The sequence below is a fragment of the Salmo salar genome, chromosome ssa04 (assembly GCF_905237065.1).
Source record: "Salmo salar chromosome ssa04, Ssal_v3.1, whole genome shotgun sequence".
Taxonomy (NCBI): Eukaryota; Metazoa; Chordata; class Actinopteri; order Salmoniformes; family Salmonidae; genus Salmo; species Salmo salar.
In genome coordinates, this window is record NC_059445.1 from 52542197 (window position 1) to 52569565 (window position 27369).

At 42.4% G+C, this 27369-nt stretch overlaps 1 protein-coding gene across 2 annotated transcripts in view; it reads right to left on the minus strand.

Annotated features, from left to right (window-relative positions):
- Positions 1-8093: 8093 nt before the first annotated feature.
- Positions 8094-27369, minus strand: part of LOC106603589 (protein POF1B-like) — a 49322-nt gene continuing 30046 nt past the window's right edge. The window contains exons 3-13 of one of the 2 annotated variants that reach the window (XM_014197454.2): positions 22115-22341; positions 16836-16869; positions 16618-16698; positions 13651-13743; positions 13428-13541; positions 13079-13231; positions 12697-12817; positions 12412-12540; positions 10585-10655; positions 10281-10398; positions 8094-9029 (exon numbers count right to left, since the gene is read on the minus strand). In XM_014197454.2, the coding sequence (XP_014052929.2) occupies positions 12491-12540; positions 12697-12817; positions 13079-13231; positions 13428-13541; positions 13651-13743; positions 16618-16698; positions 16836-16869; positions 22115-22341 (873 nt within the window). In that variant the 3' untranslated portion in view covers positions 8094-9029; positions 10281-10398; positions 10585-10655; positions 12412-12490. Of the gene's footprint in view, positions 9116-10280; positions 10399-10584; positions 10656-12411; positions 12541-12696; positions 12818-13078; positions 13232-13427; positions 13542-13650; positions 13744-16617; positions 16699-16835; positions 16870-22114; positions 22342-27369 lie in introns of both variants that reach the window. The other variant, XM_014197453.2, reaches the window with a different exon arrangement.

Genomic DNA, 27369 nt, shown 5'->3' on the forward strand with positions numbered 1-27369 from the left:
CCATGTGCCATGGAATGGGTACATTGAAAATCTCTTCCCAACTATTTTGCCATTTATATGGCACAGCTGTCAGTGTTTTGGTCCTTAAATGAAATTGGTATATGTTTTTATTTATCACACTTTTCTTTAACCATTTATGTTCTTTAATACAGGGCCGACATACAAGTTCCTTACTTTTTTCCCCCTTCTACTTGCCTCTTCCATTTTTGTGGTAATGCTGCAATTAATTGGTTATAATTTTGGGTATCGCATACATTTCCATATATGTGTGTTTCAGCTGCATTTATGACATCACTCCACCAGTCCTATTTATAATATCATTCACTAAAATTACACCTTTTTTTAAACATTTCTTCTAAAATAGTTTTTTTTTATCAATTACTATATTTGAATTTAACCACAATATTTGTTGTATTATTTGTTCTGTCTTTTCAGTGGATTAAACTGAAATTGCAACCAACTTTCTAAGGCTTGTTACAAAAAAATATATATTTTGGAGATTATTTCCTTTTCAAACAACCAAGTGGGCAGGTGTAATCTGAATAAAGGGAAAAAGGCCCTTCTTGAACATAGGATGAAACATTTGTACCAATTTAATAGAAAACCAGTTTGGATTTAAGTATAACTTTGGCATGACTGATGCCTTTAGTGAGAGGTCTAATGCTTTAATATTTAATCATTTCTGCCCTCAGAATTCATATTCGTTATATAAATAGGCCCTTTTAATTTTCTGGCTTGCCGTTCCAAATAAAATTGAATATTTTTTGTTCATATAATTGAAAAAGCAGGTCACTAGGTGTAGGCAAAACCATAAGCAAATAGGTAAACTGTGATATGACTAAAGAGTTAATCAGGGTGATTTTTCCACAAATAGACAGGTATTTTCCTTTCCATGGTAGCAAGATCTTATCTATTTTTGTTAACTTTCTATAAAAATGTATTGAGTGAGATAATTTCTTTCTTTTGGGATTTGTATACCGAGTATGTCCACATCTCCGTCAGACCATTTAATTGGTAAACTACATGGTAATGTAAAATTAGCATTTTTTTGTGATCCAATACGTAATATCATAATTTGGTTTTAATCCAGAGAGGATAGCAAAAGTATCTAGATCCTCTATGAGGCCGTGAAGAGACTCTAATTGTGGTTTTAAAAGAAAACATGAATCATCGGTGTACAATGAGACCTTTGTTTTTAAGCCACGGTTTCTAATCCCTTAATATTATTGTTTGATCTAATCTTAACAGCTAACATTTCGATGGCAATAATAAATAAATATGCCGATAGTAGACAACCTTGTTTTACTCCTCTAGATAGTTTGAAACTTTCTGAGATGTAGCCATTATTTACTATTTTAAACCTAGGGTTCCTATACATAATTTTAACCCATTTTATAAGAGATTCCTCAAAATTGAAATATTCTAGGCATTTATATAAAAACTCCAGTCATACTTTATCAAAAGCCTTTTCAAAATCCACTATGAAAACCAGGCCTGGTGTCCCCGATATTTCATAGTATTGTAACGGCTGTCGTCGGGAATAAAGGACCAAAACGCAGCAGGAATGTGGATGCTCATCTTGTTATTAATTTTAAATAAAGAGAACACCAAAATAACAAAACAAAGAACGCACAAACAACAAAACAGTCTTGTCATGCTCACACAGGCAAAACAAGAAACAATCTCCCACAAACACTAAACCAAACAACTACCCATATATAGGACTCTGAGGCAACGAGAAAGCACCTGCCTCCAATTGAGAGTCCAACCCCCCATTAACCTAAACATAGAAATACAACTAGACTAACATAAACATAGAACAGTGCCCAAAAACCCCGGAATACATAAATCAAATACCCTTCTACAAAAACACCACCCCGAACCACAAAACAAATACCCTCTGCCACATCCTGACCAAACTACAATAACAAATAACCCTTATACTGGTCAGGACGTGACAGTACCCCCCCCCCCCCCCAAAAGGTGCAGACCCTGGATGCACCTCATAGGTAAACAAAAATCACAAAACCACAACAGCAAAAAATCCCCCTAAACTAAAGTGAGGGAAGGGAGGCTGGCTGCCGTCAACAACGGCACCTGTGCTACACCCCCCCCTCCCCAACCCACCTAAACTGGAGGTGGTTCCGGCTCAGGCCTACTGCCCTCCAGACAGCAGACAGACTTGCTCAGTTCCGGGCCGTAGGCAGACTCCCCTCGTTCCGGATCGTAGGCAGACCCATTCCGTTCCAGATCGTAGGCAGACCCATTCCATTCCACGCTGTAAGCAGACTCATTTTGTACACAGTTAATCACATTTAGTTCCGGATCGTCAACAGACTTACTCAGTTCCGGGTAGCTGATAGACTCCCTTGGTTCCGGGTCGCAGGCAGGCTCCCTCGGTTCCGGACTAGACACTGGTGCCGGATACTCTGGACTGCACACTGGTGCCGGATACTCTGGACTGCACACTGGTGCCGGATACTCTGGACTGCACACTGGTGCCGGATACTCTGGACTGCACACTGGTGCCGGATACTCTGGACTGCACACTGGTGCCGGATACTCTGGACTGCACACTGGTGCCGGATACTCTGGACTGCACACTGGTGCCGAACTCTCGAGGCTGGGCTGACGCACTGGAAGCCTGATGCGTGGTACTGGTACTGGATGTGCCAGTCTGGGGACACGCACCTCAGGGCTAGTGCGGGGAGCGGGAACAGGGCGAGTCGGACTGGGTTGACGCACTGGAAGCCTGATGCGTGGTGCTGGTACTGGAGGTATCAGCCTGGGAACACGCACCTCAGGGCTAGTGCGGGGAGCGGGAACAGGACGAGTCGGACTGGGCTGACGCACTGGACCGTAGAAGCGTACTGGCGGTCTCGAGCGCAGAACTGGCATCGCTCTTACTGGCTGGATGCCCACTTCCCCCTGGCAAATGCGGGGCACTGGTACTGCGCGTACCGGCCTAAAAATACTTGGCCTCGCCGCATTACCCATTACCCCGAAGCACAGGACCTGTCCAGTCACTGGTTGCCCAAAAAATGTACGGGGATTTGGCCTGGGGCTCACTCCTCGCCCAGCCAAACTACCCGTGTGCCCCCCCCAAAAAAAAATCTTGGGGCTGCCTCTCGGGCTCCCTTAAATCCTCCACAGCCCTGGAAATGCCTATCCTCAGCCCATGTCTCCTTTTCCCGACAGTCCATATTCTATTCCCATCGCTCCCTTCTCCGCTGCTTGGTCCTTTTGTGGTGGGAGATTCTGTAACGGCTGTCGTCGGGAATATTAGACCAAAACGCAGCAGGAATGTGGATGCTCATCTTGTTATTCATTTTAAATAAAGAGAACACCAAAATAACAAAACAAAGTACGCACGAACAACAAAACAGTCTTGTCATGCCCACACAGGCAAAACAAGAAACAATCTCCCACAAACACTAAACCAAACAACTACCCATATATAGGACTCTCAATCAGAGGCAACGAGAAAGCACCTGCCTCCAATTGAGAGTCCAACCCCCCCATTAACCTAAACATAGAAATACAACTAACTAGACTAACATAGAAATACATAAACATAGAACAGTGCCCAAAAACCCCGGAATACATAAATCAAATACCCTTCTACAAAAACACCACCCCGAACCACATAAAACAAATACCTTCTGCCACGTCCTGACCAAACTACAATAACAAATAACCCTTATACTGGTCAGGACGTGACAAGTATTCTATTGTTTCCAGTACTTGTCTTATATTATCTCCAATGTATCGACCATGTAAAAAACCAGTCTGATTAGGATGAATAATATCTGACAATACTTTTTTAATTCTATGCGCCAAGCATTTTGCTAGGATTTTTGCATCACAACACTGAAGTGTAAGAGGTCTCCAATTTTTTTAATGGACTGGATCTTTATATATACCATTTGGGTCCTGTTTCAGTAATAATGATATCAGACCTTCTTGTTGCGTGTCTGATAATCTACCATTTACATAGGAGTGGTTAAAACATGCTAATAATGGTCCTTTGAGTATATCAAAAAAAGGTTTTGTATACTTCCAATGGTATGCCATCCAGCCCTGGAGTTTTCCCATCCTTAAAGGCCCCAATTGCATCAAGCAGTTCCTCCTCTGTAATTTGGCTTTCACATGAGTCTTTCTGTACAGATGTTAATTTTACATTATAATTAGGAAAAAAATCCATACAATTAGTTTCAGTTAGTGGAGATGGAGGAACCTGAAACGAAAACATATTCTTAAAGTACTTTACTTCCTCTTTCAAAATTCATTTGGTGAATCATGTGTGACTCCATCTGTAACAAGTTTTAATTAAAAAAAATTGGTAGCATTTCTATATTGAAGATTGAAAAAGAATTTGGTGCATTTTTCCCCATATTCCATCCAGTTCGCTATATTTTTATAATATATTACACTGGATATTTCTTGAATAAGTTCCTCCATTTCTTTTAGTTTTTCCTCTAACTTATTCTGTGCCTCTATGGTACTGTTTTTATTGCTATCTAACTGTACTGTTAGTCCTTTAATTTCCTTTGTTAATATGGACTCTTTTGATCTAAATTGCTTTTGTTTTATAGATGAGTACTGAATTGCATAGCCTCTAAAGGCACACTTAAAAGTGTCCCATACAATAAGGGGATCTGCTGTACCTATGTTATGTCTGAAAAAGTCAGTTATAAATTCTTCTGTCCTAGTTCTAAACAATTTATCATCTAGTAGGCTTTGATTAAATTTCCAATATCCTCGCCCACGTGGAAATTCTGTAAGAGTAATATATATGCCAATTATGTGATGATCCGACCGCATTCTGTCCCCTATCAACACTTTTTAAACTTTTGGTTGCAGAGAGAATGGCATAAGAAAGTAGTCAAGACGACTAGCTTGATTAAGCTTCCGCATTGTATATCTCACTAGGTCAGGGTATTTAAGTCTCCATATATCCACTAATTCCAATATATCCATGACATTCATGATTTCCTTAAGTGCCTGAGGGTGATAGTTTGTAGTGTGATTTCCTTTCCGGTCCATAGAGGTATTTAAGACCGTATTAAAATCTCCCACCATAATAAGAGTCTAGTGTTGCTTGTAGAGTTGATATATTCTTATATATATTTTCAAAGAAGCTTGGATCATCATTATTCGGACCGTATAGGTTAATAAGCCATATCTGTTTATTGTCCAATAACATATTTAAAATCATCCATCTACCTTGATCATCTGTTTGGACAATTTGCACATTTGGATCAAAATTACTGCTAATTAAAACCATCACCCCTTTTGAATTTCTTTGCCCATGGGAGAAATATATTTTGACTGAGAGATTTTATTAACCACTGTCACATCCTAGATGATGGAGGTCAAATGTACACCTTTTCCCTGAAACACCCACAATACGGTCACCCGTATTGACCATATTCCCAAGCATCTCCATGCAGTCAGACTTTTGATTTTGTGCCACCAGGGTCACAATAATATACCCCCTCTCTGAATGTCCGAGTGTGACCCCCCTCCCCATGGGTTACTGCAACTAGTGTTGCCAGCACTGCCACTGCCTGGGTGGGGGCACCCCACCGGAATCCCCCCCGGCTAGGTACAAGGTCATCAAGGTTCTCATCAGCAGCTTTGAGAATTTCCTTGTGTAGTATGCTCTCCATTTAGGGGGCTTTGGCTTTGCAGGACCAACCCTGCCAAGCAGGCTCAGAATCTTGAGGGGGCAGTGCTGCTCTTGGTCTCTGACCTCATTTTGGCTGCATAGAGACCGCTTACAGCAGGCACATAAAACAGTTAGGGACTTGTCCTTAGTATCTGGGTCATTCAGGTGGGTGTCTAGAGTATAGGGTTGTGGACCGTACCATTAAATTAGGATCATAAATAAATAATTAGATATAATTTATTTAAAAAATGTAGTTCCCCATGATAGGACAATAAATAAATTAAATGTAGAATTTATTTTAAAACTGTTCCACCATGATAGGACAATAAATAAATAAGACGTATAATTCATTATAGAAGTATATCCATCATCTGAACAACATTGAAAGCCCTCTCACACCCTGGCTCACAGCAATACATTGGTTCTGGCATATGCAACCATTTCATTACTCACTCACTCAACTTTCCCAAACATAACAAATAAAATAAAAAGATAAAACACACACCCACCATCCCCACATAATGTGCCTTCTGTTTACTTAGTTTTTATCTTCACCATGTTGAATTAGTGCTTGTGTGTTCCAATTAGTTAGATGTGAAGATATATACAAAAGCATTTTTTTTTATTGTATTGTTACAATCCATAACCGGGCTAGAATTGTGTTTCATTATTTTCCTCATCTATGAGAACTTTGTCATTTTTAAAATAACCATGGAGTAGTCTTTGTGTCTCTGAACAACTGGTTATCAATGTATAGTTTATCAACGACAAGACCTACTCGTTTCCCTTTTAATCTATTTTCTTTGAAAATTGGATACAGAACTTTACGCCGTTCTGCAATTTCCTTTGGAAACTGATCATTCATGGCAATTTTGGTCCCAGCAAGTCTTTTACCCAGGCTTTTAACCATTATTTTATCTTTAAATGAAGCAAATTTGGCAACGATTGGGCGTTCATACCTTTGGCCTCTCTGTCCGTTGCGGTGTACACATTCAAGTTGGATTTTGTCGACAGCTTCGCTTGGGATTTGAAGCGCTGTAAGGAGGAACTCTCTAACCACAGATTCAGGAACTTCCCCTTCTTTCTCCTGGATACCTGTAAGTACCAGATTCTCTCTCATGGTTCTAGTTTGTATGTCCAGTAAGGCTTCTCTCAGAACGGTGTTCTCCTTTTTAATTTCATTCACTTCGGTTTCAATCTTGTTGACTGTCCCTTTCAGCTTGTGTGTTTCCTTCTCCATTGTCGCAGCTTTTTCATCACTCATCTCGAGGCCTTCAGCTCTTTTATATCCTTACTAACTAATTCAAGTATACCCAGTTTGTCATTTATTGATTTTAACAGATCGGTTTCGACCTTTACCATTCCCGGTGGTGAAAATTATTAAATCGTCTGTAGAAGAGTCACGTTTTCGTTTTGAAATCGGTTCCCCTGTCTTACTCTCCGTCATGTTTGGGTGTTGCTTGTTTTCGTAATATTTTGTCGATAAATGTCTTAAGATTTGTTTTGTGTTATTATCCAGATTGAAGATTATCACCCACCAGATTGTGAAGTGCTAATATTTTAGTCAAATTTACCGATATTGAATATTATGTTTTTATCACTTTGTTCAGTCCACCGTCTTCCTTCCTCGCCCATAGGCGACATTGTCGCCGGTGATGTCTGGTGAGGACCTGCCTTACAACAGGCCTACAAGCCCTCAGTCCAGCCTCTCTCAGCCTATTGCGGACAGTCTGAGCACTGATGGAGAGATTGTGCGTTCCTGGTGTAACTCGGGCAGTTGTTGTTGCCATCCTGTACCGATCCTGTGCAGGTGTTGTTAGACGTGGTCTGCCACTGCGAGGACGATCAGCTGTACGTCCTGTCTCCCTGTAGCGCTGTCTTAGGAGTCTCACAGTACGGACATTGAAATGTATTGCCCTGGCCACATCTGCAGTCCTCATACCTCCTTGCAGCATGCCTAACGCACATTCACACAGATGAGCAGGGACCCTGGGCAATTTTCTTTTGGTGTTTTTCAGAGTCAGTAGAAAGGCCTCTTTTGTGTCCTATGTTTTCATAACTGACCTTAATTGCCTACCATCTGTAAGCTGTTAGTGTCTTAACAACCGTTCCACAGGTGCATGTTCATTAATTGTTTATGGTTCATTGAACAAGCATGGGAAACAGTGTTTAAACCCTTTACAATGAAGATCTGTGAAGTTATTTTGATTTTTACAAATTATCTTTGAAAGGCAGGGTCCTGAAAAAGGGACGTTTCTTTTTTTGCGTTTATGTTTTCTTATTAAATAATAGTTACATAAAATGGAAAATGTTTTTGTCATTTCAAAGTGTTTTTACATGGTTTCAAAGTCAAGGGACAGCATTTACCACCGCAATTAAAGAATGACCCTTCAGCATATAACAATCCAAAGGAAAAACATTCTACTCCATACATTGTTTATTGTACTTTTAAAATGTTCAGTTCATCCACCAGTTTATATCATCCATAGAACCATGCCCCAGGCCATGTCCAACCCAGTCATTCATATTCTAATACACCCCACTCCAACCCCCCTCCCCAACCCCAAGCGCAGCGTTCCATTCAATAACAACAACAAAACATACCCATGCACCTCTTAAGGTACAAACATGAAACAAAATGCAGCTGAAACATAACACAACAATGTACCATTACCTTGTCACAAAAGAAAAGCAAAAGACCAGAACAGAGGCAGAGGCAGATTTTTTTTTTTACATCTCCCAAAGCAAATTTTACCATACAGTCTCTTTAATTAGCACATAATTAAAGCATATTTAGCTTCCTTATTTATATGCATAGTAACCATACTATCACCATAGCACAATTAGAGGAGATGTCCTAAAGACTAGCAGGGTAGTGGTGGACAGACACACTAGTGAGCTGCATACTAATAAGCACCAGCCCCCTCTTCCCTGTCCCCTCCCCAGCCCTCCTGGCTGTAGCATAAGCATTTTATATTTTAGTCATTTAGCAGACGCTCTTATCCAGAGCGACTTACTGGAGAAATTAGGGTTAAGTGCCTTACTCAAGGGCACAGACACATTTTTCACCTAGTTGGCTCAGCGATTTCGAACCAGCAACCTTTTCGGTTATTGGCCTAACACTCTTAACCGCTAAGCTACTACTATAACTTATTTGGTTGTTGAGTATTTGATGCCCCCCCATCCCAACCAAAGTGAAGCCTCCTGTCCAAGCAAACCCCATTTGGTCCAAACCACCCATCCCATATATTGGGGCGCTGAACCCCTGCCACCACCACCCTGGGAGCCTCTAGGACGAGGGACGGGGAGAGGGAAGCATGCTGGGGGGGGGGTGTCAAGGTCTTCTTGTCGTTCATTCCTGTGCAGAGCAGAGAGAAGCAGTGTCTTTAAGGGGTTGTAATTTGTCCGAGAGAAGCAGTGTCTTTAAGGGGTTGTAATGATTTCCTGTTTTGAGATGAACAGAACATGGATACGGTCTTTATGGCATGAAGGGTTAATCCATCAGCTGTAATTACAAAAGATTTGTTTCTTGCTGTTTACCACTCACTGTTATCTGCCATACTACTCTTTCATTCAGCATTGGAAAGACAACAAGCTTCATCTCTTCTAGTCCTATGATTGACTTGATGTCATAAGTGCTGAGACTGACAGTGGATCAACTAGGGCTGCACGATATGGGCAAAAAATACAATTCTAAAAAGCATCCTTCTTGTTTGGAACAATATTATGACTGCATCTGACCTAAAGGAACAGCATGCAAATGTATAGGGAATCTAACAGTGAGGAGGAGGAAATGCTCTGCTGAGTGACAGGTGCATGGTGTGTGTGGGAAGGCCACAAAAGGAGAGAGACAGAGTAAACTATAAAAACAGACGTTACACCCAGTTAAGAAGTGTTTCAAAATATTGTATGCCATATGGATCTCTTGCGATATGGATATTGCACATGTCAATATTGTGATTTCAATGTGAATTTGCTTAATTGTGCAGCCCTACTCCAATCCCTGGAAACGTCTGTGCTGTCACCCTAAATCCATTCCAAACTTACTCACAATCCCATGCATGACTCTCACAAACAAGGACGCCTGTCCAATTAAGCATCCACAACCCCAATATGGAATTTAGTAGAGTCGGGAGAAAATGAATTTATTTTACTACTAACAGAAAGAGGCAGAATTGAACATGGTCTCTCCATGCCATCAGGTCCTGGCTCTCCAGGACCACAGAGGAGTCAACTCTCATCACAGGCTCTCCTCTCCTCACACGGCGGACCAATGCCCAGCTTCTGACAGGGCCAGATAGTAACAGCCCAGTGAGGGTCCCAAGCGCTCTCCCTCCTGGGGCCCCATGGCAGTACACACATGGTTAACGCTATTTGGCCATGCCAGAATGGACAGATGAATAGCCCTTCCTAATCACTAATCATAATTTACCTTTTAACCACTAACCCTAATCTTAATCGTTACCCTAATGTTACCCCTCACTTCAAACTCTAAACTGAGAACAATAGCTGATGTACTTACTCATCAGTTCTGACAGTATAGCTATACCGTAGTTTGTCCTTTCTAGCATGGCCATCTAGTTTCTACTTCCTCCCTGCTCTACTCTACCTGTTTGATCATCTCCCCCGTCCGGCTCTCGATTACGATGGTCTTGGTATCCTTGACGGGCGATGTGGAATTGTAGTCATCAGTTAGCAGGCCCAGGAGGGGGTACTGGTTCCTGTACCTACACATCAGTTATACACAGTAAGGAACGCATACTGGTTGGTTAAGTACCTACTGTACACCAGTACAAAATCCTGTTTTGGGAAATACCACACTAGGCATCCCAAATTACATTAACCCATTTTAGAGGAGCTACTGCCCCAAATATTCCCCATAAAATAGGCTCATGGTATTGTTGGGGGCTGACCTTTTGGTGATAGTGGTCGTGGTGACGTTCTTGGAGCTGTCTCTCTTCTCCTGCTGCAACCGCCAGATCTCCTGGAGGTTAAAGGTCAGAGATGGGAGGTCAAAGGTGAATAGGGAGGGAGGAGGAGGAATGAGGCCTGTGCCGTAATATAAGTGTTAATGATGGAGCTAAAAGTGTACGACGAGTCAGGTAAATACAGTCCTGAGGTGAAATTAAAGGATCCTTTGGAGCCAAATTAACACAACAACTGTGAGATAATATAATCAGACTGGCCTAAACAAAACCAATCACTTAATTATGGAAACAAGTTAGGAAACAAAACCTAGAAGCGGGGTAAGAACAAACCCTAGAAGCAGGGTGAGGACAGACCCTAGAAGCAGGGTAAGAACAGATCCTAGAAGCAGGGTAAGAACAGATCCTAGAAGCAGGGTAAGAACAGATCCTAGAAGCAGGGTGAGGACAGACCCTAGAAGCAGGGTGAGGAAAGACCCTAGAAGCAGGGTGAGGACAGACCCTAGAAGCAGGGTGAGGACAGACCCTAGAAGCAGGGTGAGGACAGACCCTAGAAGCAGGGTGAGGACAGACCCTAGAAGCAGGGTAAGAACAGATCCTAGAAGCAGGGTGAGGACAGACCCTAGAAGCAGGGTGAGGAAAGACCCTAGAAGCAGGGTGAGGACAGACAAAATAAGCAGGGTGTGAACAGACCCTAGAAGCAGGGTGAGGACAGACCCTAGAAGCAGGGTGAGGAAAGACCCTAGAAGCAGGGTGAGGACAGACCCTAGAAGCAGGGTGAGGACAGACCCTAGAAGCAGGGTGAGGACAGACCCTAGAAGCAGGGGTGAGGACAGACCCTAGAAGCAGGGTGAGGACAGACCCTAGAAGCAGGGTGAGGACAGACCCTAGAAGCAGGGGTGAGGACAGACCCTAGAAGCAGGGTGAGGACAGACCCTAGAAGCAGGGTGTGAACAGACCCTAGAAGCAGGGTGAGGACAGACCCTAGAAGCAGGGTAAGAACAGATCCTAGAAGCAGGGTGAGGACAGACCCTAGAAGCAGGGTGAGGACAGACCCTAGAAGCAGGGTGAGGACAGACCCTAGAAGCAGGGTGAGGACAGACCCTAGAAGCAGGGTGAGGACAGACCCTAGAAGCAGGGTGAGGACAGACCCTAGAAGCAGGGTGAGGACAGACCATAGAAGCAGGGTAAGAACAGACCCTAGATGCAGGGTGAGGACAGACCCTAGAAGCAGGGTGAGGACAGACCCTAGAAGCAGGGTGAGGACAGACCCTAGAAGCAGGGTGAGGACAGACCCTAGAAGCAGGGTGAGGACAGACCCTAGAAGCAGGGTGTGAACAGACCCTAGAAGCAGGGTGAGGACAGACCCTAGAAGCAGGGTGAGGACAGACAAAATAAGCAGGGTAACAACCCTAGAAGCAGGGTGAGGACAGACCCTAGAAGCAGGGTGAGGACAGACCCTAGAAGCAGGGTGAGGACAGACCCTAGAAGCAGGGTGAGGACAGACCCTAGAAGCAGGGTGAGGACAGACCCTAGAAGCAGGGTGAGGACAGACCCTAGAAGCAGGGTGAGGAAAGACCCTAGAAGCAGGGTGAGGAAAGACCCTAGAAGCAGGGTGAGGACAGACACTATAAGCAGGGTGAGAACAGACCCTAGAAGCAGGGTGAGAACAGACCCTAGATGCAGGCTGTTTTTCTAATCCAAAACTGTTGAGTTAGTTTGGTTCTAGATTTTTCCAATTACAGGAGTAGACATTTCCTAGATCTCTATCTAAGGGGCCGGGCTGACCAGTGACCAGTAGCTATGACCCCTGACCTCTTCCTGGCGTTTGATGACAACCTCCCGCTGCTCCAGTGTTGCCAGCAGCTGTGTAATGCGGAGATGCAGGCTCTTGTCACCTGACCTCTCCATGGTGTACTCTGTGGTGATCCGCGTCAGCTGGGTCTGGACATACCGACAGATAGTCAGAGACACTCACAGTCAGTATAACCACTAGCTACCCATATTTCTTCTCACAAGCACAGTCAGTACTGCTATAGTACTTCCAACAGAGCAGGAAGGCCCCATCCCTGTATCCATGCATCCCTGTAGGCTTCTTACCCTGAGGCTCTGCAGTTCCTTGTCCTTCTCCTGGCGCAAGGGCAGCTAGCTGCTCTGAGTACTGACGTGACAGCTCCTCTGTATTCATCTGAAAGGTGCTACTGCTGTACTGGCCAGCCAACTGGATGAAGATGGATACAGAGGGAGACACAAGTTAGTTAAGGAAGTTCGATCTATGAGAATAATTCTACAGTCGGATACTACAGTCATCATGAGTAAAAGGAATTGCTAGCATGAGTAAAAGGAATTGCTAGCATGAGTAAAAGGAATTGCTAACATGAGTAAAAGGAATTGCTATCATGAGTAAAAGAATTGCTAAGAGTTTATTCTCTGAAGTGAGATGGGTTAGAGCCAGAGATGGAGGAGGGTAGCGTTAGAGTACCTTCTGTTTGAGCATCTCATTCTCCTTCTCCAGGGCTCGGTAGCTGCCCTCCAGTTCTTTGATGCGGAAGTCCCTGTTTGTGTCTGTAGTGTGGCTGCTCAGGAGCTGAGTCTCCAGGGTCCGCTGGCTGGAGCTGGTCTCCTTCAGAGATATCTAGATGGATGGATGGATGGATAGAGTTACCCACACACAGTCATACACCCATTGCACTAACATACAGGGCAGAGATACTCTCTTTCAAAAACACCTACAGAAGAGGTGTACACGCAGGCAAACACACACAAGCAACACACAGTGGAAGAAGCACACATACACACACTCTCACAAATTCTCACACACACACACCTACCTGTAGCTGTCTGTTGTTCTCTCGTAGGGCCTCTAGGAGGCGGTCATACTGCTCAGCCTGGTCAGCCTTGAAGCTCAGGTCTCTCTCCAGGGACTCCTTCTCACTCTCCAGACGCTGGGAGAACAGAGACAGAGACAGTAAGACGGCCTGCCTGCATGTATATCTCAATGAGACAGTTAAGAGCATAATAGGTTCCTATAGTGGCCCAGGCCCCAGATCTTACCCTCAGGTCCTCTGACATGTGGATCAGCTCCTCCCTCAGACTACTGAAGGTAGTCAGAAGGAGACGCATGGTCTTGTCTGCTGTCATACGGGTCTGAGAGGGAGGGAGGGAGAGAGCGAGAGAGATGAAAAATAAAGGAGAGATATTGATGAAAGAGAGAGATAGGAGGTTAGGTGAGGTTTTATGAGCCAGTTTCAGGCATAGTGGAACAACCAAATGAATATATTTTCCATGGGCGGATTGGCCGTCGAAATGAACAAAAAATTATATAAATATTATATATTTTTTTAAATAATGGACATGACTTTTGTGCTATTTCTATTTTTCATACCGATTTATATTGAGTATTTGGCTGACCAGTGGGCAATGGCCGCCCCCCTACCAAGCTGGGCTGGCCGGTGGCGCAAATTCACATTCAAAGTCAAACGCACATCATCAGAGAGTGAGACCCACCCTGAATCTGTCAGTCATTCAGTCAAAACAGAAAAACAGAAAGGTGGTGCCAAAAAAGGGCTCTTGAGGCCGACACATTTTCTAAAAGTTCTGGTTCTGTTGGTCCGAGTGTTGTGTCTGTGAGAAATGACAGATCAGCTGCAGTGGTGCAGTCGAGGTAGGAAGAAAACAGAGAATTACACACTCCTGCACACTGACACAGATCATGATGCTGCTAGCTAGACTTCATGTTTTGGCTGTATATTGTACTATGAAATATATTTAATGTCTACTATAGTAGGCTAATTAGGGAAGGGAGATTTGGGGGAGCATTTAGACACTAGGCTATTTGCAATATAGCTGAACAAGTTGTTAGATTGGCTTTTATAACACATAGCGAAGGCAATAGGTATCTACTAGACATATACTCTGCATATAGCTCTTTTTACTAAACACAAGCCAAATTAAGGTACATTTGGGGACTGTGTATTTTAATTGCTTTATCAAAGATTATTCACTTCTGAATCTCAGTCTTCAGCCCAGCGAGTGAGTTATTGAGCTGTAGTAACAAGTGACTAACAAGTGTCAGATAACATTACATAGCCACCGCACTTAAGGCTGGAAAGTCCCGCCAATCTCCCGCATATTTCATTTGCTGAAAGGCCAGTCACTACTTGGCAGAAAAATATGCATATGCGCGCAGCACTGTCAAACGAAGCACAATGCTGGAAATCCATCTGCATCCATATAAACTATTCCCAGCATCATTCTTGACAAACATAGCATGTCATATATTGAATTCAATAGAAGAAAACAGAGAGGGAGAGAGAGACTGCCAGCTGTATTATACAGCCAAAACATTAAGGAACTGGCAGTCTATATCTCTCCTTCCCTCTCTCTGTTTTCTGCTATTGAATTATATGTAGCCTAATATCTAAACACTTAGCTAAGTGGGAAGGGGGGGACACTTGACATGCACTAATTTGAAATATGTATACTGAACAAAATTATAAACGCAACATTCAACAATTTCAACAATTTTACTGAGTTACAGTTCATATAAGGAAATCAGTCAATTGAAAAACATTCATTAGGCCCTAATCTATGGATTTCCCATGATATGACTGGGGTGCAGCCTGGGTGGGCCCAGTGGGGAGCCAGCCCCAGCCAATCAGAATGAGTTTTTCCCCACAAAAGGGCTTTATTACAAACAGAAATACTCCTTCCTTGTTCAGTATAGTTAGGTTCTTATAATGTATAATATAAGCCAATGGTCATCTATAAGGCATTTATTCAGTGATTTTCTTCTTTCTCTAATATATCTGTTTATTCATTCACAACTAGAATGGGTAACACTTTAAGAGTCAGTAATAAATCATTTATAAGGCATTTATAAATTCTGTGTTCACCATTTTTAATCATCACTCCCACATTAATAATCTATTTACTAATCATGATTAAAGTATTTTTTCCAGCCCCTAATGTAAAGTGAGGGCTTTGTGTCAAGAACTGCGACGACGCTGGGTTTTTCACGCTCAACAGGTTCCCGTGTGTATCAAGAATGGTCCACCACCCAAAGGACATTCAGCCAACTTGACACAACTGTGGGAAGCATTGGAGTCAACATGGGCCAGCATCCTGTGAAACGCTTTCGACACCTTGTAGAGTCCATGCCCCGACATATTGAGGCTGTTGTGAGGGCAAAAGGGAATATTAGGAAGGTGTTCCTAATGTTTCATATACTCAGTGTATATACATGTGTAAATAACTAGCGTACTAACATTTACAAATGTGGGCGTAATGATTAATAAATGGTGAGCAAAAGGTTTGGAAATGCCTTATAATGCCTTATAAATGGTTTATTATGGACCCTTAAAATAAAGTGTTATCCTGGGATGTTGCTGGGCCCAGCACAGGTAGTGTGGTCCCCTGGTCTTCGGGTCCCAGTGATGCTAGGCTTATAAGCACAGACATCTCAGCTGCTGCTGCAGCAGTCAAGTGTAGTGGATGTAGGGAGAAAACAGTGGATGTAGGGAGAAAACAGAAAGAGAGAGACACACAAACTGACACGTGTACTGCCAGTTTGTTGATATTTTGGCTCTATATTATATATGTAAGAGTAATTAAACTTTAGGATTGGGGGGACATGTATTGCAATGTAAGTAGTTAGCCATTCATAAGGTATTATGAGCCAATGGTCATCTATTAGGCATTTATTCAGTCATCTTTCTTCTTTCTGCAGAGAGACAGCACAACAGGGAGGCAACAGAGGCACAGTTAAACTGGTGAGTTGTATCTCCAGTGGTGCTTTTACATGCTGTATTTGTCTTAAACATGAGCTGGTTAAAAAGGAGGAGGACCATGTTTCACGTGTCACTGGTAATGTAAATGTTGAGAAACGCTGTACTATAATTGCCTATGTTATGTGTCAGTAGCATTACTGCCTGTGAGTGTAAGTAGCAGGTGCGGTGATGTGGGCTGGTGTGGCTGAAATGCCAGGGCTGAATTTTTGTCCCAGTCCGCCCTTGGTGCTACCTGCAGCAGGTAGCGGAGCTGCTGTTTGGTCAACTCAGATGCTCCTTTGGGGATCAGGGCCTCAATGTCCTCTCTCTCTACCTGCATACACACAAATGGTTACTTTCATTTCATACTTTCACTTCCAGCATATATAAATGGCTACTGTACAGCAATTTAAACAATACAAGACTAATATGATGTTATGTAAAACCATCGGTCGCTCCTCCCTGCTGTACCTTGTAGTCATTACTGGGATCTAAGAGGTGTTTCCTGGGAAAGAGATGGAAAGGTAAACACATTACAGGGCATGACAAACACACAATTAGACTAAATAAACCATCTCTGTCTCCAGTCTACACATGTTATGATGGAGTCAGCAGCAGAAGGGAACAGAGGGATGTGTTTGCTCAGTGAATCACAGGTACTATGAGAAAAACAGAGAGTCTAGAGAAATGAGAGAGGTCAGGTCTGACTGACGGTTGTAATGTCTAGTGACTAATTACGGGATTTACGGTGATGGATGACACTACGGGTGTATTTAGGACATGTTTATACTACTGAGTTTTACATTAAATTCCTGTGAGTTTTACATTATTACATTGTGCACCTTATTATATATATATATATATATATATATATATATATATATATATATATAAATATAAATACAGGGCCTTCAGAAAGTATTCATACCCCTTGACTTATTCCACATTTTGTTGTGTTACACGCAAGACATTTCAGCTTTTCTTTTTTATTTAATTTGTAAAAAAATTCTAAAAACATAATTGCACTTTGACATTATGGGGTATTGTGTGACAAAACATCTCAATGTAATCCATTTTAAATTCATGCTGTAACACAACATGTGGAAAAAGTCAAGGGGTGTGAATACTTTCTGAAGGTACTGCATATATTATACTCAGTTATAGGGCCTATCAGTTAGAATATTAGCCCACAGCCTGCCTCACACCTTGACAGTATTTTATGGCCCAGCCTGGCAAGTTATGAGATGTAGAGGGACTTTCTGAACCAAGTGTGAAACTGAGGAAACCGGAGAGCCAGAGTTAACACTGATGATTTAAATACTGAACCAGCCCCTGAAACCACCCCCATAATAGTGTTGTCACGATACCAGAATTTTGACATCAATACCGATACAAGGTTTAGTATCACGATACTCGATATCAAAACAATGCCACGGCAAAAAAAAAAGGGTATTAGCCAAAGTCACAGAATGGCACTTGATCCAGGCAGAGACAGCCATGTATGCATTAATGAATCAATTATACAATCCTACAATCAATTTGACTGTGCTTTTACCAATCTAACTACATAACAACACAATGGTAATCATTTATTTTAATGGTAAATCTCTATTGATAAACTGGGTAAATCAAGATGTAAGCTAGGCCTATTCACAATACAGGTGAATGCATATTAAATAGGAGTGTGTGCATGTACAGTATTGAGTTATTGAGATGGTTTTGGCTGATTTCATTGGGCTACAGATGTAAAACAATCTGTTTCCTTTCCATTTGGAACTTATTTTATTGTGCTGATCAATAACATTTGTATAGAAAAAGCAATCGGTTATTTGATAAAAGTGTGCCCTGTCTCTAAGACCTAATGACGTCATTCACACACACAGTGAGAGAGAGGAGAGACGTGACTGAGGCAGACTAAGTTAATTCATAAAGTAGCTTACAAAACTGGAAGCTACCGGTATCTTCTTGCAACATTTCTACATGCCGTGCTGCGTTATTCAAGTGTGTTAGCTTCTGTGCAGCATGAGTGGGGGGCTAACAATATGCAGCCTAGCTACAGATTGTACCGTAAATAATGTGATATAACCAAAGATTTTTGGTGTCCATTACTGGGCGTTACAGGAAGGCCCCATTAAAAACTGCCTGCCATAGATTATTCAACTAACCTGTTCTTGGCTATACTTCTTTGTTATCAATTCAGTGAAAAAAGTATTTCAGAAATGTCCGTTTCTAGTTGCAGGTGTTTTTTGTGTGTTTTTCTTTTGCCAATGGGCAGAGTGAAAAATGAGGCGTTTTATCGCTAATCTTATGCTATTTCACACATTTTGCCATGAGGTTGAAAGAAAATATTGATGTTTTAGAGGTCAGGGATTCTTGAAAGACCAGACAATCTCAACTTTTTTTCCACAAATATTTGTCTTAATATTAACATAATTTGAAATATATATTTTGATATACCAAAGTATCAGCTATCACACCATGTTAAGGAACAACCTCTTTTTTTTCATAAATCATTGTCCAACAAGTGTTTAAAGGCCATGATTGACCTCTTAAGGATCGGACCCTTTTTTTCAATTTTCGCCCAAAATGACATACCCAAATCTAACTGCCTATAGCTCAGGACCTGAAGCAAGAGTATTTTCCATTTGTAAAATATGGAAAATTATTCATTTATAAATACACAATAAAACAATTATTTTATCAGATCTTTCAGTACTCTGATGGAGTTGACGATAGACAAGAATCTGTTGGAGTTGATGTTTTGTGGAGGTGACAAAAAATTCATTTTTCTTCTTCATTCAAGTGGTACACACAGTAGCAATTTTGGTTTTCGTCAGTTACTTTATGACTCTAAAACTTAGTTAAATGTACACTGAACAAAAATATAAACGCAACATGCAACAATTTAAAATATTTTCCTGAGTTACAGTTCATATCAGGAAATCAGTCATTTGAAATAATTCAATAGGCCCTAATCCATGGATTTCACATGACTGGGAATACAGATATGCATCTGTTGATCACAGATACCTTAAAAATTGTATCGGCATGGATCAGAAAACCAGTCAGTATCTGCTGTGACAACCATTTGCCATCCTGCAGCACGACACATCTCCTTTCTATAGAGTTGATCAGGCTCTTGATTGTAGCCTGTGGAATGTTGTCCCACCCCTCTTCAATGGCTGTGTGAAGTTGCTGGATATTGGCGGGAACTGGAACATGCTGTCGTACACATCCATCCAGAGCAATCCCAAACATGCTCAATGGGTGACATGTCTGATGAGTATGAGAATTGTGTACAGATCCTTGCGACATGGGGCCATGCATTATCATGCTGAAACATGTGGTGATGCCTGTGGATGAATGGCATGACAATTGGCCTCAGGATCTCATTACGGTATCTCTGAGCATTCAAATTGCCATCGATAAAATCCAATTGTGTTTGTTGTCTGTAGCTTGTATGCCTGCCCATACCATAACCCCACCGCCACCATAGGGCATAACGTTGACATCAGCCAACCGCTCGCCCACACGACGCCATCTATCTGCCCGGTACAGTTGAAACCGGGGTTCATCAATGACGAGCAAACATCTCCAGCATGCCATTGGACATGAAAGGTGAGCATTTGCCCACTGAAGTCGCTTACAACACCGAACTGCAGTCAGGTCAAGACCCTGGTAAGGACAACGAGCACACAGGTTAGCTTCCCTGAGATGGTTTCTGGTAGTTTGTGCAGAAATTCTTCGGTTGTGCAAACCCGCAGTTTCATCAGCTGTCAGGGTGGCTGGTCTCAGACAATCGCAGGTGAAGAAACCGGATGGGGAGGTCCTGGTCTGGTGTGGTTACAGGGGGTCTGCGGTTGTGAGACCAGTTGGACACACTGGCAAATTGTCTAAAACAACATTTCTTATGGTAGAGAAACTAACATTAAATTCTCTGGCATCAGCTCTGGTGGACATTCTTGCAGTCAGCATGCCAATTGCACGCTCCCTCAAAACTTGAGACATCCGTGGCATTGTGTTGTGCACACAGGTACACCTTGTCCCCAGCACAAGGTGTACCTGTGTAGTGATCATGCTGTTTAATCAGCTTCTTGATATGCCAAATCTGCAAGGTGGACGGATTATTTTGGCAAAGGAGAAATGCTCACTAACAGGGATGTAAACAAATTTGTGCACAAAATTTGAGATAAATAAGCTTTTAGTGCATATGGAACATTTCTGGGATCTTTTATTTCAGCTCATGAAACTTGGGACCAACACTTTTCTACATGTAATGAGGACATGAATAAGGGCCCCTATGGTATAGCTTACCCTGCTCATTCCAAGTCAATCTGACGGTGTTGACCAAATCTCCGGACACATCTTTTAGGAATCACAGTTTTGAGAGAAATATTCTTTAAATTCACAGAGGGCTATTGCAAGAAACTACATAAGATCATGTTTCAGTTAATATCCATTATTGCAAATGTTTTGAATTTTAAACACTTTTTTAGAGTTTGAAATTAGGATCCTTTGTTCCGGACAAGGGCATTTCCAGGCATTGAGCCGACATGGAAATGTATAATATTTAAAGTATTTAGAAAAATCTTAAAAGCAAATATTTTCCATATAAAATTCCCCTAAATGTACATTAGAAACTCAAATAACGCAACAAAATTCAACAAAAAAAATAAAGTTCCCCTGCGGGACAAGGATTGTCCTGACTTTTAAGAATCCCTGAGCTAATTTCCTGCTATTCCCCAAAAAATATCCATGAGGCTGAGAGAAAATATTGCAATTTTAAAGCTCATTTCCTGTAATATATATATATTTATTTTTTATTGCTTATGACTTCTTCATATACTATCTAGGGGGGCCAACCTCTGGGGGGCCTCCAAAGCTCGTGGGCCCTCGGTCCTTGCGAGGGCTGTTGGGGTGTGTGCCCCGCCACTGTATTTCATACTGTAGCCTAGTGTCACAACGTCCACAGAAGGTGGCGCCTCTCCCCGGTCGGGCGGTGATCGGCGGTCGTCGTCGCCGGCCTACTAGCTGCCACCGATCCATGTTTCTGTGTCTTTTGGTTATGTCTGTTTAGTTCTGTACCTGTTCCTTGTTAGTCATTAGTGGGGGGTATTTAGTTTGTTTCGTTTGGGGATTCGTGCGGGATTGTTGCTTGTCATGTTTTATGTGGTAGTCAGGATTTTCTTATGTTCTGCTACGCCGTGTATTTTGTCAGGCATTAGGGTTGCCGGGCTGCGCCCCGTCTATTTGGATTTTGGAGCTGTTCTCCTTCCTTTTGTTGATTGTGCACTCTGCCTTGTTGCTGTGTTTGCTCTTGGCTGTATTAAACGTCTGTTCAACGGACCTCAGTCTCCTGCGCTTGACTCTACCCCTTTCCTGCTATCTAAGGATATCGTGACACCTAGTCTGGCCAGTTCAGTAGGATCTAGATTTACACTCTCCCTTTGGTTTCTGTCTTGTTTATTTGTTATTGATTCTGTTACGTGTTGTGCTGGGGGGAAAAGATATATATATATATATATATATATATGTGTGTGTGTGTGTGTGTGTGTGTGTGTGTGTGTGTGTATATATATATACATATACATATATATATATATATATATATATATATATATATATACATATACATATACATATACATATATATATATATATATATATATATATATATATATATATATATATATATATATATATATATATATATATATATATGGCTATATGTTGAGAAAATCAAAACACACCTTCCACGTATCTTGGCCACGTGTTCTGAGATGCAGGTGTGGATGTCACAGTTCTTCCTGTAAACCTCCGCCAGCAGCTCTCCGAAGAAACGTGTGTCCATCTTCACCACGGGCTCTACCTCCCTCACCTCACTCTTTATCCCCACCTGAGACACGCTCTCTATCACCCTCTTCACTACCTGCTCCTTAACGATGTTCACCATCTCCTCTTTAACCTCCTCCACCTCCTGGGGAAAAAGAGTGGGAACGAGTTGAATCTTAGACCTCAATCTGTCGCAAGCAAAAGAGAGAGACATACCCACCATCATCATGTCATGAAAGAGCAATATGGCATCTATACTTATTGAATTAATCACCCTACAGTGGGTTTACTATATTACAAGACATTCAACTGTTCTAGGTTATGTCTATCATATATGGCTGTCAACAGTCATGGTTGCCAGGATGTAGGAATGGGTAAAATGACTGACAATGACTCTGGCTCTATATTGCTCTTGAACAATCAGACGGAGACCAATAAATCTTGGCAGATCCATGGCCTCCAGGACCAGGATTGATTATTTGTTACAATTAAGATGTTCTGTTGTTTTTCAGCAGTATTTCAAAATTGTGACAGGTTGGCAGTTCTCAGAATTGATACAGGTTCCAGATGTTTTGCTGGCGGAGGGGGACAGAGAATCTGTTGAAGTTATCTCAACTCAAATCAAATTGTATTTGTCACATGCGCTGAATACAACAGTGAAATGCTTACTTGCAAGACCTTAACCAACAATGCAGATTTAAGAAGAAAAAAAAAGAATAGAAATATAACAAATAATTAAGGAGCAACAATAAAATAACGGTAGCGAGGCTATATACAGGGGGTACCGGTACAGAGTCAATGTGCTGGGCACCGGTTAGTCGAGGTAATTGAGATAATATGTACATGTAGGTAGAGGTAAAGTGACTATGCATGGATAATAAACAGAGAGTAGCAGCAGCGTAAAAATGAGGGGTGGGGACAATGCAAATAGTCCGGGTAGCCATTAGATCAACTGTTCAAGAGTCTTATGGCTTGGGGGTAGAAGCTGTTAAGAAGCCTTTTTGACCTAGACTTGGCCCTCTGGTACCGCTTGCCGTGGGGTAGTAGAGAGAACAGTCTATGACTAGGGTGGCTGGAGTTCTTGGCAATTTTTTGGGCCTTCCTCTGACACCGCCTGGTAGAGGTCCTGGATGTCAGGAAGCTTGGCCCCAGTGATGTACTGAGCCGTACGCACTACCCTGTGTAGTGCCTTGCGGTCGGAGGCCGAGCAGTTGCCATACCAGGCGGTGATGCAACCAGTCAGGATGCTCTCGATGGTGCAGCTGTAGAACCTTTTGAGTATCTGAGGACCCATGCCAAATCTTTTCAGTCTCCTGAGGGGGAAAAGGCGTTGTCATGCCCTCTTCACGACTGTCTTGGTGTGTTTGGACCATGATAGTTTGTTGGTGATGTGGACACCAAGGAACTTGATGCTCTCAACCTGCTGCACTACAGCCCCGCCGATGAGAATGCTCAGTCCTCCTTTTTCTGTAGTCCACAATCATCTCCTTTGTCTTGATCACTTTGAGGGAGAGGTTGTTATCCAGGCACCACACACCACACTCACCAATAACTTATGTTTTTTATTATCTAACTGCTAAAACGGCACCTGTAGCTAGTTGATTTGAATTGGTTCAACAGGTATTTTGCCACTGAAGATTCCATCCATCCTGAGTAGCTTCCACAAAGTCAACAGACCAACCATGTGGCCTTGACTTTCTGCACATGGCCATATTGTGTCTACATTCCAAGTCATAAAGTTAACCAACCCTTGTGTAACCCTTATGCAATATTAAGACAAGCAACTCTTGTGCGTGTTCTTCACATGGATTGTTCCTTGTCGCTCTAGAAACACCTAGAAACACCACTCATATGCATTGCTTACCAAAGCATGGAGGGGGTTTGGGGGAGTTGTCTTATCAAACCAATGCCAGGTCACTCTGACTATAGTCTCTACGGTTTCCTAACAACAATAAAATATGTATGGCTCAAAACACTACAGTCTAAATATTAAGAGGTAGACAGAGAGAGAGTGATAGTATTCCCTGTCTGATCTATCAAAGTGGAGGAGCCACACAACAGCCAGTCAGGACAGAGTCCTGCAAGTGCCCTCTGACACCATTAAATCATCGATGGCGCATCTTCCTCCTGACAACCATATCGCATGTCAAGGACATGACGCCGCATTTTTTGGGGATCAACGATCAATACCTTGAGTCTGCCCCCCGTCTCAACCCAAAAACTGAACGTGTGTACTAAAGACATTCGTACAGATGTTGGTGTTTAACATGTTTTTCTATATTGCTTTTTTCTCTTATTCACAAGTTATGTTGCTGGGTATTTAGAATGTTATTTTATCATTCACATGTTAAGGTGGTGGATAATCTACTGCTTTGCCTTTGTCGAGTTTGTTGTATTGGATCTCTTATTTCCCCTTAGCACAACATTCCTAAAGCACCTTTTGTTCGGCACAATGGTCTTCTTATTTGCACCCTGTGTTTTACATTGCACAATTTTCCTCCGTTATATTTTTTTCATTTAAATAAATACATTTCTAGCAAAAGGTCTGCAAATGTCTTTGTCTGGTTACTTACAATTGTCGCAGAAAATATTTCTGTACTCTGAAACAGTCACTCAGTAAGCTTGTAGTGCTTTGTAAACTCAGCAAAAAAAGAAATGTCCTCTCACCGTCAACTGCGTTTATTTTCAGCAAACTTAACATGTGCAAATATTTGTATGAACATAACAAGATTCAACAACTGAGACATAAACTGAACAAGTTCCACAGACATGTGACTAACAGAAATTGAATAATGTGTCCCTGTGGGATCAAAATAAAAGTAACAGTCAGTATCTGGTGTGGCCACCAGCTGCATTAAGTACCGCAGTGCATCTCCTCCTCATGGACTGCACCAGATTTGCCAGTTCTTGCTGTGAGATGTTACCCCACTCTTCCACCAAGGCACCTGCAAGTTCACAGACATTTCTGGGGGGAATGGCCCTAGCCCTCACCCTCCGATCCAACAGGTCCCAGACGTGCTCAATGGGATTGAGATCCGGACTCTTTGCTGGCCATGGCAGAACACTGACATTCCTGTCTTGTAGGAAATCACGCACAGAACGAGCAGTATGGCTGGTGGCATTGTCATGCTGGAGGGTCATGTCAGGATGAGCCTGCAGGAAGGGTACCACATGAGGGAGGAGGATGTCTTCTCTGTAAGCGTTGAGATTGCCTGCAATGACAACAAACTCATTCCGATAATGCTGTGACACACCGTCCCAGACCATGACGGACCCTCCACCTCCAAATCGATCCCGCTCCAGAGTACAGGCCTCGGTGTAATGCTCATTCCTTCGACGAAAACCGCGACTCGTCAGTGAAAAGCACTTTTTGCCAGTCCTGCCTCGTCCAGTGACGGTGGGTTTGTGCCCATAGGCAACGTTGTTGCAAGTGATGTCTGGTGAGGACCTGCATTACAACAGGCCTACAAGCCCTCAGTCCAGCCTCTCTCAGCCTATTGCGGACAGTCTGAGCACTGATGGAGGGATTGTGCGTTCCTGGTGTAACTCGGGCAGTTGTTGTTGCCATCCTGTACCTGTACCGCAGGAGTGATGTTCAGATGTACCAATCCTGTGCAGGTGTAGTTAGACGTGGTCTGCCACTGGGAGGACAATCAGCTGTCCGTCCTGTCTCCCTGTAGCACTGTCTTAGGCGTCTCACAGTACGGACATTGCAATTTATTTCCCTGGCCACATCTGCAGTCCTCATGCCTCCTTGCAGCATGCCTAAGGCACGTTCACGCAGATGAGCAGGGACCCTGGGCATCTTTCTTTTGCTGTTTTTCAGAGTCAGTAGAAAGGCCTCTTTAGTGCCCTAAGTTTTCATAACTGTGACCTTAATTGCCTACCGTCTGGCAGCTGTTAGTGTATCAACGACTGTTCCACAGGTGCATGTTCATTAATTGTTTATGGTTCATTGAACAAGCATGGGAAACAGTGTTTAAACCCTTTACAATGAAGATCTGTGAAGTTTATTTTGATTTTTATGAATTATCTTTGAAAGACAGGGTCCTGAAAAAGGGACGTTTCTTTTTTTGCTGAGATTATGTAGATAGGGTATGTTCTTACTGTCTACAGCTAGACAGCCATTCTCGCCCATGTGCCATACCAGGAAGGTCCTCATTGAAATGGTTTAAAGGCCACTTACACATAACACAAGGTCGTACATGGCCATTTAGATGAGGGTAATGTCTTGGGGGGTCAAGCCTTAATGTCAGGCAGTCATTCTGTTGTTACATGTTACAGAACCATGCTAAGCCCTGTAGTCTGTACTAGCCTTCAAAAATTATATGACAAACAAAACCAACATGAGAATGAAGTGTCTGTCTTTATTGTGATTTAAAAAGTATGAATAAGAAAAACAGCAAAATCCAAACAACAAAACCAGTGAAAAATACCATGTTTACAAAAATTGTGTAGCTCAAGGGGATCCTACTATGACACTGTCATCACCCAGAGGAAGAAAACATACAGTGCATTCGGAAAGTATTCAGACCCGTTGTTTCCTTACAACCTGGAATTAAAATTGATTTTTGGGGGGATTTGTATCGTTTGATTTACACAACATGCCTACCACTTTGAAGATGCTAACTATTTTTACTGTGAAACAAACAAGAAATAAGACCAAAAAAAAGAACCTGAGCGTGCATAACTATTCAGCCCTTCCAAAGTCAATACTTTGTAGAGCCAACTTTTGCAGCAATTACTGCAGCAAGTCTCTTGGGGTATGTCTCTATAAGCTTGGCACATCTAGCCACTGGGATTTTTGCCCATTCTTCAAGGCAAAACTGCTCCAGCTCCTTCAAGTTGGATGGGTTCCTGCTGGCGTACAGCAATCTTTAAGTCATACCACAGATTCTCAATTGGATTGAGGTCTGGGATTTGACTAGGCCATTCCAAGACATTTAAATGTTTCCCCTTAAACCACTCGAGTGTTGCTTTAGCAGTATGCTTAGGGTCAGTGTCCTGCTGGAAGGTGAACCTCTGTCCCAGTCTCAAATCTCTGGAAGACAAAGAGGTTTCCCTCAAGAATTTCCCTGTATTTAACGTTATCCAGCATTCCTTCAATTCTGACCAGTTTCCCAGTCCCTGCCAATGAAAAACATCCCCACAGCATAGTGCTGCCACCGCCATG